Source organism: Mus caroli, chromosome 19 (genome assembly GCF_900094665.2).
Source record: "Mus caroli chromosome 19, CAROLI_EIJ_v1.1, whole genome shotgun sequence".
NCBI lineage: Eukaryota > Metazoa > Chordata > Mammalia > Rodentia > Muridae > Mus > Mus caroli.
The window spans coordinates 11,209,724-11,222,201 of NC_034588.1; the positions used below are offsets into that span (position 1 = coordinate 11,209,724).

The 12,478-nt window shown below is 40.1% G+C and overlaps 1 protein-coding gene across 1 annotated transcript; it reads right to left on the reverse strand.

Annotated features, from left to right (window-relative positions):
• Nucleotides 1-7,489: 7,489 nt before the first annotated feature.
• LOC110285921 (olfactory receptor 9Q2) lies at nucleotides 7,490-8,434 on the reverse strand. Its single transcript, XM_021152400.1, has one exon. It carries the CDS (start codon nucleotides 8,432-8,434, stop codon nucleotides 7,490-7,492), a length of 945 nt encoding a protein of 314 aa, XP_021008059.1.
• Nucleotides 8,435-12,478: the final 4,044 nt, after the last annotated feature.

The following is a 12,478-nucleotide window of genomic DNA, read 5'->3' on the forward strand; positions in this document are numbered from 1 at the left end:
CAACATTTTCCTTCTTTAAAGAATGGGTGGGGGTGAGATTATTTGGAGCTGTTCTTTGCTGTGGATTAGTGTTGCTTCTCTGGTTGGTCTGTAAGCTTAAGGCCCAAAGTAGGAGAGACAAGGTAGTTATTGCCCAGGTGCTTGCAGCACTAGAACATGGCGCTTCCCCAATATATGGTTATCTATGCTTAAGCAATAGGTCGCTGGCCACTCAGCTCTTGCACCCCACGAGGCTAGTCTCACTGCACGGGATAGAATGAGTGTGCTTCAGCAGCCCGAGAGAGTTGCACGGCTAAGCACTGCAGTAGAAGGGCTCTGCGGCATATATGAGCCTATTCTAGGGAGACATGTCATCTTTCAAGAAGGTTGAGTGTCCAAGTGTTCTTCTCCCAGGAAAAACGACACGGGGCCAGACCAGGACCCCTCCGGGTGATGAGCCTGGGAGGAGGTTTTGTTTACGGCTCCTTTACCTGCACACTGGGGATTTGACCTCTATCTCCACTCTCATTAGAATGGGTGGCCTATTGCTCTTAAATAAAAGAAAAGGGGGAGATGTGAGGAGCCGCCCTCACATTCACCATTATAAGATGGCGCTGACACCCGTATTCTAAGTAGTAAACAAGCAAGCTGCGCATGTGCCGGGGTAGTTTTCCACTCCATGTGCTCTGCCTTCCCCGTGACGACAACTCCAGTCGATGGCCTGCAGCCAATCAGGGAGCGACACGTCCGAGGCGGAGGACGATCCTCCATAAAAGGGATGGGGCTCCGCCATTTTCCTCTCTCTTCTCCACTGGCTCCTGAAGAAGTGAGCAATAAAGCTTTTGCCACAGAAGATTCCGGTTGTCCTGAGCATGTTCTTGCCGGTGGGGACAAAAGCTCAGGATACTGGGTGTTCAATTCTATTCCATTAATCAATCTGTCTGTCCCTGTACCAATACCATGCCATGCAGTTTTATCAATATTGCTCCCACATCTGATAGAGGGCTAATATCCAAAATATATAAAAAACTCAAGAAGTTAATCACACACACACACAGAAAAAAAAAACAATCAAAAAAGGGGTGTAGAACTAAACTGAGATTCACAACTGAGAAATCTCGAATGGCTGAGAAGCACCTAAAGAAATGCTCAAAGTCCTTAGTGATCAGATAAATGCAAATCAAAAGAACCCTGAGATTCTACCTTAAACCAATCAGAAAGACTAAGATCAAATACTCGGGTGACAACACATGTTGGAGAGGATGTAAATAAAGAAGAACACTGCTCCATTGCTGGTGGGATTGCAAACTGGTACAACCACTCTGGAAATCAATCTGGAGGTTCCTCAGAAAACTGGAAATAGATCTACCTGAAGACTCAGTTATAACACTCTTGGGAATATATCCAAGAGATTCCCAACAATGCCACAGGGGCACGTGTTCCACTATGTTCATAGCAGCCTTATTTGTCATAGCCAGAAGCTTGAAACAATCCAGATGTCCCACAATATAAGAATGGACACAGAAAATTTGGTTCATTTACACATGGAATAATACTTAGCTATTAAGAAGGAGGACATCCTGAGTTTTGCAGGCAAATGGATGGAACTACAAAATATCATCCTGAGTGATGTAACTCAGATCTAAAAAGACATGCATGGTATGTACAAACTAATAAGTGTATATTAGCCAAAAAAAAATACAGAATACCCAAGATACAGTCCACAGAACTCAAAAAAGGTCAACAAGCTGAAGTGTTCAAGTGAGGATTCCTCAGTCCCACTTGGGAGAGAGAAGAAAGCTATCCCAAGTGAGGAGGGAGGGAGCGATCTGGGAGGAAAAGTGACTGGGTGGGGGCAGTTAGGGGGAGAGGGGAACCTGATCTGGTATTGGGAGAGGGAAAAGCTCTGAAGCCCTGAGGGCTAGCAGAAAGAATGGAAACAGGAAACCCGAGGAGATAGTAGGTTGGGGGGGACCCTCCAGAATGTACCAGAGACCTGGGAGGTGAGAGAATCTCATGACTCAAAGGGAGGGGCCTTAGATGAAATGCCCGATGTTAGGGAGAGGGAACTTATAGAGCCTACCTCCACCAGGAAGACGGGACATCTAGTGATGCATGGAGTTGCCATCCTACAGTCAAAACTCTGACCCATAATTCTTCCTGTCTGAAAGAATTACAGGTATGAAAATGGAGAGAATTCCGAGGAAAAGAAGGTCCAGGGACAGGCCCAAAGTGGGATCCAGCTCAAGAGGAGGCCTCAAGGACTGACACTATTACTGAGGCTATGGTGCATCACAAAAAGGGACCTATCATGGTTGCCCTCAGAGAGACCCAAGAAGCAGCTGAAAGAATCAGATGAAGATATTTGCACCCAATCAATGGACAGAAGCAGTTGACCCCTGTTGTTAGATTAGGGAAGGCTGAAAGAATCTGAAGAGAAGAGCGATCCTGTAGGAGGACCAGCAGTCTCACTTAATCTGGACTCCCGAGATATCTCAGATACTGGAACTCCAACCAGGCAGCGTATACCAGCTGATGAGGCCCCCAACACACATACAGTTGAGGACTACTGGGTCTCTGTTCATTCAGAGATGATGCACCTAACCTGAAAGAAACTGGAGACTCCAGAAATTTTAGAGGTCAGGTAGGGTGGGGGTGGGGACATCTGTCCTGTCCAGCAGGAATCAGTTATTCGTGGGTACGAGGGGAACCACAAACCAGCATGAGAAATAAGCGGGGGCAAAAAGAGCGAGACCAAGGGGGATTCCTGTCAAAGTCTGTTTATTAGGCTGAAAAAGCCAGGTTATAAGCAAACTGAGAGGGGAAATAGGGAGGGGCTGAGGGGGAACTAACAAAGAACAAAGAAGTAGGCATGGGGACATGGAGGCTAAATTCTGACTACAGGCTGGAGACGCCCTGAGTCTTATCTCAGGAATGTAGATTCCTCCTTAACAGCCTGGGGTGTCAAGCTGGGCTCAGCACATAACTCAGGTCCTTAGAAGTCTTGGGAGTCAGGAAGAGATAAGGAAGAGGGGACTATAATTCAATCTTTTAGGGTCTTAGGTGCCAGGAAGGGATAGGGAGGAGGAGGTAACCGGCTCCTAGCACAAAGCCATTTGGCTTATTAGGGTGGGAAACTGTGAAAGGCTTACTTTCTCGTGATATGGTCTCCATCAGATATCCACATGGAGACAGGAGATTGGGAAGAGGTATGGGATGTGGAATAGTCAGAGGGTGGACAGGGGAATGGCGAATAAAATATGGAGTGTAAAAATAAATTAATTGATTAAAAAAAGAAATATACAAAATAAAAAAGTAGAAATTAGAAACTATGCCAATATCCACAAACACATATGTAAACAAACACAGTATGCTGTATCCATGGCATATAGCAATGTCCAACCATAAGACGTGGCCTAGTCATATAATGCCAAAAGCTTAATTACTCTTAAAATACTTGTAAAACAAACAATGCATCATTTCATGACTTAATGTGTAAATTTATATGAAATTCTACAAAATTTACTAAAAAAGCATGACAAAAAGCTGAACAGTGGTTCTTTTAGATGGGGTGAGGAAGTGGTAAGAAAGGGGATATAAGAGAAAGTATAAAGAGTATAAGGACACTTTGAGGAGAGAAATTACATATACATATAAATTATGCACATACATAAGTACAATAGTTTCCTGAGTTAAATTTGTGGCTATTTTGGCATATGAAATAAACTTCAGTAAAGCAAAAATCAGAATACAATTATGATAGTACAAAAATAACTCTAAAAATATGCATAATTCAACATTTTAAAATTTTGTTAACTAGTGAGAAATAACAATAATTAGTATTTACAGGAAAATACTGAATGCTTTATGTGGTTATTTAAAATATTAGAGTAAAAACACCTAGAATTAAAACAAGCTCTATACATCTGGGACCTCAAAATTGGGACAGATGAATGGGACATATAACAGGAAGTCCCACAGTAGAAAGCCTACAGCAGGAGCATATGTGTTCTCTGGGTCATTGTAAAGAAGTTCAGATGTGACCATCCAGATACAGTGTTATTATACTCAATGTAATGTCAAACATGGAAAGTGACATGATGGGTTTGTCTCTCTCTTTTTTTTTTTTTTTTTTTGTACTGAAATAAACACTTCTATAATTATGTATAAACGTGTACAAACTTTTTACATTTTCCTGATTTAAAACCACTGTACTTCATGGTGAAAATAGTAACTGAATGCACTTAATTCTCCAGTTCTCAAACAAAATCAAAACAAAACAAAGCAAGATATAAAGATCAGACTAGGTGGGTGACTGCCTAGTAGCACAATGTTTCTTAGCTGTTTATGGAGGAAGCTTTAATCAAGGAAGTAGTTGGAAAGAAATTTGTAAGATAGTAGCTCATCAGAGGCAACACTGCTATCTCAAAGAAGTCAAACATTCCCTTAGATCTTGCATATGGATATATAAGAGAGCATATAAATTCAGTAACTTAATACTTTGTCATATTTACGAGGCACCTTAAAGTACCTCAACAAACTTCTCTCATGCACTAAAATTGAGAGTACAATTAAAATCCAGATGCCACTAAAGAAAACCACAAATCTGTGAGGCACTGAAGGAAAAAAAAAAAAGTAGGGCATTAAGGTTCAAAATAAATGAAGAGAGACTCTGAATACTGAAGACCAGAACCTGTCTCCTCTGCCACGTTCTTGCTACTCAACTTTTAGAAGTCACACCACCTTTCTGGGCTTTAGTTTCTTCTTTGCTTTGAGACCCCTCCTTTCCTTTGCTAAGTGGAATAAATACAATTAATTTTAATTATGAGTTTTCAGCATGGTAAAATGAATGACTCATATAAAGCATTTACATAATGCCCTATATATGGTAAAGACATGTTATCTCAAGAATTGTTAAATAATTATTATTAAGCTTCCCACTTCTGTTGGAAGTGTCCTCATCCACGGTGAATCTGAGCTGGGGATAATCTACTCCAAATATTTCCAAAACAAAGAGACACACTTATCTCTCCACATGTGACTATTGATTATGATTAAGAACATGGATAATCACTATAGTAACTTTTGATAGAGGCTAAACTTACTTAGAACTTTCCCACTCCTCTTGGGTTCCAAATTATTTCATGACTAAGACACATACATGCATACATGCATACATGCATACATGCATACATACGTACATGCATACATACATACATACATACATACAATCATACCTAACTCAGGTAAATGCTCAAAGCACCTACTACAGAAGATAATGTAGACAGGGAATATTTACATATGATACACCATGTGAGGTCACTGTACCTGTATCCACAGTGCCATCTGTGCACAGACAGGAGCAGAAGCAGATGCATGTACTCTGATATCTTTCATCAGTGCAATTTCCCCCTCATTCTCTCTGAGGATGTATATCCACCAAGCACTCTCCTAATCTACTTGATATATGTCCTTACTGGAAAAGTTCATAGTACTTGGAAGCTGCTGTTTCTTTATTTTACACATATAACTTTCTCACCTTTTCATGCACACACACACACACACAAATACACACACTGAAATATGAGCCTTTGGGGGCTATAAAAATAAGTACTCAGTCTGGCAGTGGTGGTGAGAACAGTGGGAAAGATGATTATGGTGGTGATAGTTTTAGAAAGCTGCTGGATTAGTCTGAGAGCCACAAGCTTGAGACTCCAGGAGGAATTGCCACACCATCAGTGTATGATCAGCTTCTAACTTTGTATTTATTCAAGAATGACAAAAATAATACAAGATATCTTTGGAAGAGTATACTACCTGCCATAAAGTTTGCAAATTCTGAACTTGGGTAAATTTGGTCAGCAGGACGGCAAATCTTGCAAATAGCTTTCCCCGGGATCTATGCCACCATCACCCACCAGTGTTGAAGACTGTACAGCCAATTATGGAAGCCCTTAGAGATTTAATGAGGAGACAGTTTTTGCCCTGGATTCTCAAGGTTATAACTCCATAATTATAGATGATATCACAGACTTTTCCAGGCTTAATGTGGAAGAGTCTGTGAAAGCTGAGTTGTAATAAGGATAGCAGGCGGACTCCTCCACAAGAATGGTTCTTTCCAGGAATAAGCCTCAGGAGCCCTGGATGTTTCTTTGAACAGGTTTATTCTCTTATCAGAGTCGCCTCCCATTCTTCCAATCCCCAGTGATGAGGTACATTGTACAGGTTTCTCTTCAGAGACTGTGTTGATTTTCCTTGGAGCTGTTTTCACTTGTATTCATCACTTTGGTTGGAATCATCAGTATTATCAGCTAGTTTCTGTCAATGCCTGGACTCCTAACACAAGTAGCAAAGAAGGTGCTGTGGCAAACATCATACTAATGTGCACCACTGGCCTGTAGCTGGAGTGAGGTGCTTGGGATTTAAGGAGAACTGCCAAATCCACAATGCCACATGCTCTCTGTAAAATGTGCTCTTTCTTCCCACCTGAAGACAAGGAATCAGTGATGCAGGAAAAGCTGACGGGTGGTGAAATATTTCCTGGTGGGAAGTTTGCCAATGCAACATTTTTCCATATGTGCAATATCCACTGTATGAGGACAGAATGAATTGAGAAAGCATCTTACATGTTTATATGGAACTCTTTTAAATTCTGATGTCTCGTTTCAGAAGACGGGAAGGGGCATGGCGTGCAATGTAAACTCAAGGAAGCTCAATATAATGTAATTTCTGTAAATTTATAATGTTTAGAAAATCAGTTACCACTACTACTACTGCTGCTGCTGCTGCTGCTGCTGCTGCTGCTGCTGCTGCTGCTGCTGCTGCTGCTACTACTACTACTTTAATTTCACTATGATCATTCAAATACTACAAAACAAGGAAGCAGCGATATTCAAAGTTCTTAATGATAAACCTTGGAGAATTCTTCTGAAACAGAGTGCCTATAAGTCTAGATAGTTTTGTGATTGTTCTCCAAATATTTTTGCCGAGTCATCGTGTACTTATTGTGTCAAGAAATCTACTGCATTCAGTAAATACTAGTGAAAGACATAGCCATAGTGTGGACATACTCATATGTTGGAACCTCAAAAATATAATTCTATCAAATGAATTAATCTACTCAGTTGTTAGGAGAGTTAAGTGCTGATGAAGTTGGAAGACAATGGTCATCTTTGAATCCTGAGAATGATTCATTTATATAATAAATTTGCACTGAATAGTTTTTATTTTTGATGATTTATTTGTTATGTACAGGTAATAATAAAATATTATGTTCTCATGTCATCTATTGTCCAATTGTGACTATAGATAAATAACACACACATAAATCATTCTTATAATTCAAATGATGACAAGAAGCACATTTAAAAAAAATAGGTCAGAAGTAAAGATGGGGTGTTTCAGTACAATTTTGAGTTCAAGAAAGCCTGCCAAAATGAGTGATATTTCAGAAAAAAATAAAACAAAAGGTGAAATAAAGGAAAGTAGAAATAAAGGAAAGGAAGAGTAACTAGGGTGCCCTGGAAATCTTTGATCTTCTCAGAGATTTCATAATTGCCTCTTTTACCTCTTTATTCCTCAGGCTATAGATGAGTGGATTCAGTAATGGGGTCACCACTGTATAGAACACAGACACAACTCTGTCCCTCTCCGAGAACTGGTCTGTATTATCTCTCAAGTACATGAAGATAAGAGTACCAAAGAAGAGAGCTACAGCAGTGAGGTGGGAGGTGCAGGTAGAGAAAGTTTTGGTTCGGCCTCCAGCTGAGCGGATTTGCATGATGGCCACAATGATAAACAGATAGGACACAGAGATCACCACAATGCAAGCAGGCATGACAAAAATGGCAAAAACAATTATCACCACCTCTTGAATGTAGCTGTCCCCACATACCAGTTTTAACAGTGGGGGGAGGTCACAGAATATGAAATTGATCTCATTGTTTCCACAGAATGAGAGAGTGAAGGCTGTGACAGTCCGAATAAAGCCACTGGAAAAACCAGCCACATATGCCCCAGTTACCAAACCTACACGGGCCTTCTCAGTCATGATGGTGACATAAAGCAATGGTTGGCACACAGCCACATAGCGGTCATAGGCCATGATTGCCAAGAGGTAGCAGTCAATAGAAGCAAAGAAGGTAAAGAGGAAGAATTGAACTGCACAGCGACCTTGAGAAATGGTTGAACCATGTTCCCACAGCACAGCCAGCATCTGAGGGATGATGACAGAGGAGTAGCAGATGTCCACAAAGGAAAGGTGGCTGAGGAAGAAGTACATTGGTGTTTGAAGTCGGCGGTTCTTCTGGATTAGAATGATCATTCCTGTATTCCCCAGCAGGGTGGCGAGGTAGAAACTCAAAAATAAAAGGAAGAGAGGGAGCCCCCACTCAGGATGTTCAGTGAATGCAGTCAGAAAGAACTCAGTCACGAAGGTGTAATTCCTCCCAGCCATCCATCTAGGAGTTTACCTGGGAGGGCTAAGACAATATGAAAAGAGGACCTCACAATAAAATAAGCCATTTCAAATAATAGAGTGTAAATTAAGTCTCTGATATGTAGTCTTTTACTACAGCAAAGTTTTCAGACTAAGGGAAAATTAAAGAAATGCAGATCTCACTGTTAGATAAAATGTAATGGACACTTCTAGTATTGGAAGCATGGTGAGTAACTGGCCCGTGGACGTATCTGGTACAATTGCTCTCCAATTAGCTACATGATGTTATATGAAACACTTAATCTGTCTGAACCTTAATTTTTCCCGTCAGGAGAGGCAAATCTACCCATATGCTTATGAAATGATCCACTAATTAATTGTTCCTGTCTGAAAGAGCTGCAGGGTCAAAAACGGAGAATAGCCAGAGGAAAAGAAGGTCCATTGACAGGCCCAAATTGGGATCCAGTTCAAGGAGAGACCCTGGGCCTGATACTATCACAAAAAAGAGCTTAGCATGGCTACCCTCCAAAAGGCCCAACAAGCAGCTGAAAAAGTCAGATGCAGATATTTACACTCAACCAATAGACAGAAACTGGTGACCCCTGTGGTTAAATTAGGGGAAATCTGGAATAAGCTGAGGAGGAGGGTGACCCTATATGTAGACCAGCAGTCTCGTCTAACCTGGACCCCCAAGATTGATCAGACACTGAGTCACCAACCAGGCAGCATACACCAGCTGATATGAGGCCCCCAATACACATACAGCAGAAGACTGCTGGGTCTTGACTCAGTGAGAGGAGATGCACCTAATCCTCAAGAGACTTGAAGACCCAGGGAGTGGGGAGGTCTGTGGGGTAGAGAGGGTGGGGACATCCTCTTGGAGACCCAGGGCAGGGTGGGAGTTATGGGATATGGAACAGTCAAAGGGTGGCCTGGGTGGGGAATAAAAACTGGACTGTATAAAAATGATTAAAGATAAATAAATAAATAAATAAATAAATAAATAAATAAATAAATAAATAAATACCAGATGTAGGACAATGGAAAGCTAAAATCCCCACATAGGCTTAGAGTCTTGTTTAAATTTTTAAATGAGCTTCTTTTGTTAGCTTTCTTTCAGTTCATTTTAATTTTCAATAATTGGTGTGACTCTATGCAACATATTTTCATAATAATATTCCATTACTAATTGAATTCATCTTTCAAGTGAAAGTAAAATGTGAAGTAATCAGAAATGTGATCCATATATATTATCTCACAAAGAAAAAGAGAGGCTTTAGGATTCCTAGACACTACCATCCCAAGAGTTTTAAGTGTCTATAAACCTACATTTCTGTAGCATATACCACCAAAAAACCCTAGAGAAGGTCTGCTCTCAACAGGATATTGAGAATTTCAGATTCATTTATTTTCACAAAAGACATAAGTTAATACATACCTACCAAATACTCACAAATGTATACTTATGTATAATTTTGTATCTAATTCTGCAGAACTTTTGTGTGCCCAACATTTTTGTATAAATGACATAATGAGATCTTATCAAATTGATAATTTTATATGTTCTATCTGATCACCAGCAGTATAAGACTATACACCACATTATTTCTTCTTAAGGGTATGTGGTATCTTTAATTCATTGAAAAGTATTTTATACTTACGGTATACACTTTAATAAAATTACATTTAGTAACTAGAGAATTTCTTTCACCATGCTTATCCAAATGAGCATTTTATAGTCTACAAACAAAACAGTATAATCCAAAAGAAAAAAATTATTATTAATCATGAAGGGTCTGTGCATGTAGAAACATTTTGGTTTTCAGTTCATCAGTATGAATTTGTAACAAACAGTTGTTGGACTAATTCAAGCTGGCTGGAAATAAAGACTGTATAGAAAAATGCATGCATACACACACTGGCATTAACCTTGCAACCAAGAGAGCAAACACAGCTTCTTCAGATTTCTAACAAAACCCCATGAGGATTGACTATTCTCAAAGCCCCTACTAAAGGTAGTTTAATATTGAATATATATATTTGGAAGGGAAAAATTACAATGTAGTATGGATGAAAACTAATGGGGAAATCTGAATGAATAGATTTGGGAGTTCTTGAAAAAGTTCTACAACAATGCTGTAAAGAATGACTTTGGTGATTAGAACAACAAATGCTACTAAAGCCAGGGCAGTGTTAAGCTGAGCTGATCCCCAACCATTGGAAATAAAGGAAAACAAAATAGTTGTACAAATGGTGAACTGTTTTTACCTGATTCTGCTAGTACCTTTCTTCTTGGTGTGACTTTCTACCTGTGGCCTACCATTTTAGGTAATTCTGGCATCCAGTTCAGAAGGTAGGACCTTGAGCAGGTCATGGTTTCTTTCTACCCTTAATTCCCATGCCTTTCTTTCGCTTTTCTAAAGGTGCAGCATTTTCTAATAGTCATTGTATCATGGATGATATGAGATACAGTCTGTTCTTTTATGTCTTAATCTCACTGCAAGGAACATGTCTCTTTCCTTTCAGCATGATCAAAACACATATCCCTGACCCTAGTTTCCTGCAATTACCTCAGACTTCTGCCTCAATAGCAAGAATTAGGAGACCATCATGTGTCCCTAAGCTTCTTATTTGGACCATTGTGAATATAAGATGTTTGATATGTATCTTATAGTCAGTATCAAAATGCTACACTCTAATTAGCTCCTGGGGTGACTCTCCAGGGAAGATTATTTGAAGACTTCCTAACGAGGTATCTAATCTCTTCAAAATTTGCTCTCTAATTTCAAACTCTCAAATCCCCACAAGTCACACTATCTCTCAACAGAGTATACTGGGGCTGGTTAATAGATTTGTCTTCTAATTACTTTGTACAAATATGAATCAATTTTGAAGGTCTGCTATATTTCATTTTGATGTTACCCTAGCCAGCTATGACTTGTTCACAAAATGATGATGTTTCTTCAGCATGAGATCTTGCTTGCCTTGACCAAAACATACTAGAATATGTGACTTTTAAAGTTCACCACTTAGTGAATATGATCAAAGAACAGTATATACATGTATAAAAATGGCAGGCATGTGTGGTGTTGACACCTATAATTCGAGAACTAATAGGGTAGAGGTAGGAAGACTTCTGGAAATTCAAGGCCAGACAAGAATATAAAAATTACCTTGAGACCTTGGTTCAAGAGAAACAGAGAAGAGAGGTGAGGGTGGAATGTCCTATGAAGCTCATTAATTTGTTAAACTCATATATTTTTATTTGGCAAAAGCAGAGAACAAAGCATAAGCAGTAAGGTAACCCAATCACAAAAGAACACAAATGGTATACACTCACTGGCAAGTGGATATTAGCCCAGAAGCTCATAACACCCAAGATACAATTCACAGATCACATGAAACTCAAGAAGAAGGAAGACCACTGTGTGGATACTTCAGTCCTTTTTAGAAGGGGGAAAAATATCCATGGGAAGAGATACAAAGTTTGGAGCAGAAACTGAAGGAAAGGTCATCCAGTGACTGTCCCACCTGATGATCCAAACCATATACAGTTACCAAACCCAGACACTATTGTGGATGCCAAGAAGTGCTTGCTGACAGGAGCCTGATACAGCTGTCTCTTGAGAGGCTCTGCCAGTGCCTGAAAAATACAGAGATGGATACTCAAAGTCAATTCTTGGACTGAGCACAGGGTCCCTAATAGAGGAGTTAGAGAAAGGACCAGAAGAGATGAAGTGGTTTGCAGCCCCATAGGAGGGACAACAATATGAGCCAACCAGTACCCCCAGAACTCCCAGTGACTAAACCACCAACCAAAGAGTACACATGGAGGGACCTATGGCTCCAGCTGCATATGTAGCAGAGGATAGCCTTGTTGAACATCAATGGGAGGAGAGTCCCTTGATCCTGTGAAGGCTTGATGCTCCAGTTTAGGGGAATGCCAGTACAGGGAAACCGAATTGGGTGGGTTGTTGAGCAGGGTGACAGGACATAGGATAGAGGGTTTTCAGAGGGGAAGCCAGGAAAGGGTATAACATTTGAAATATAAGTAAATTATAT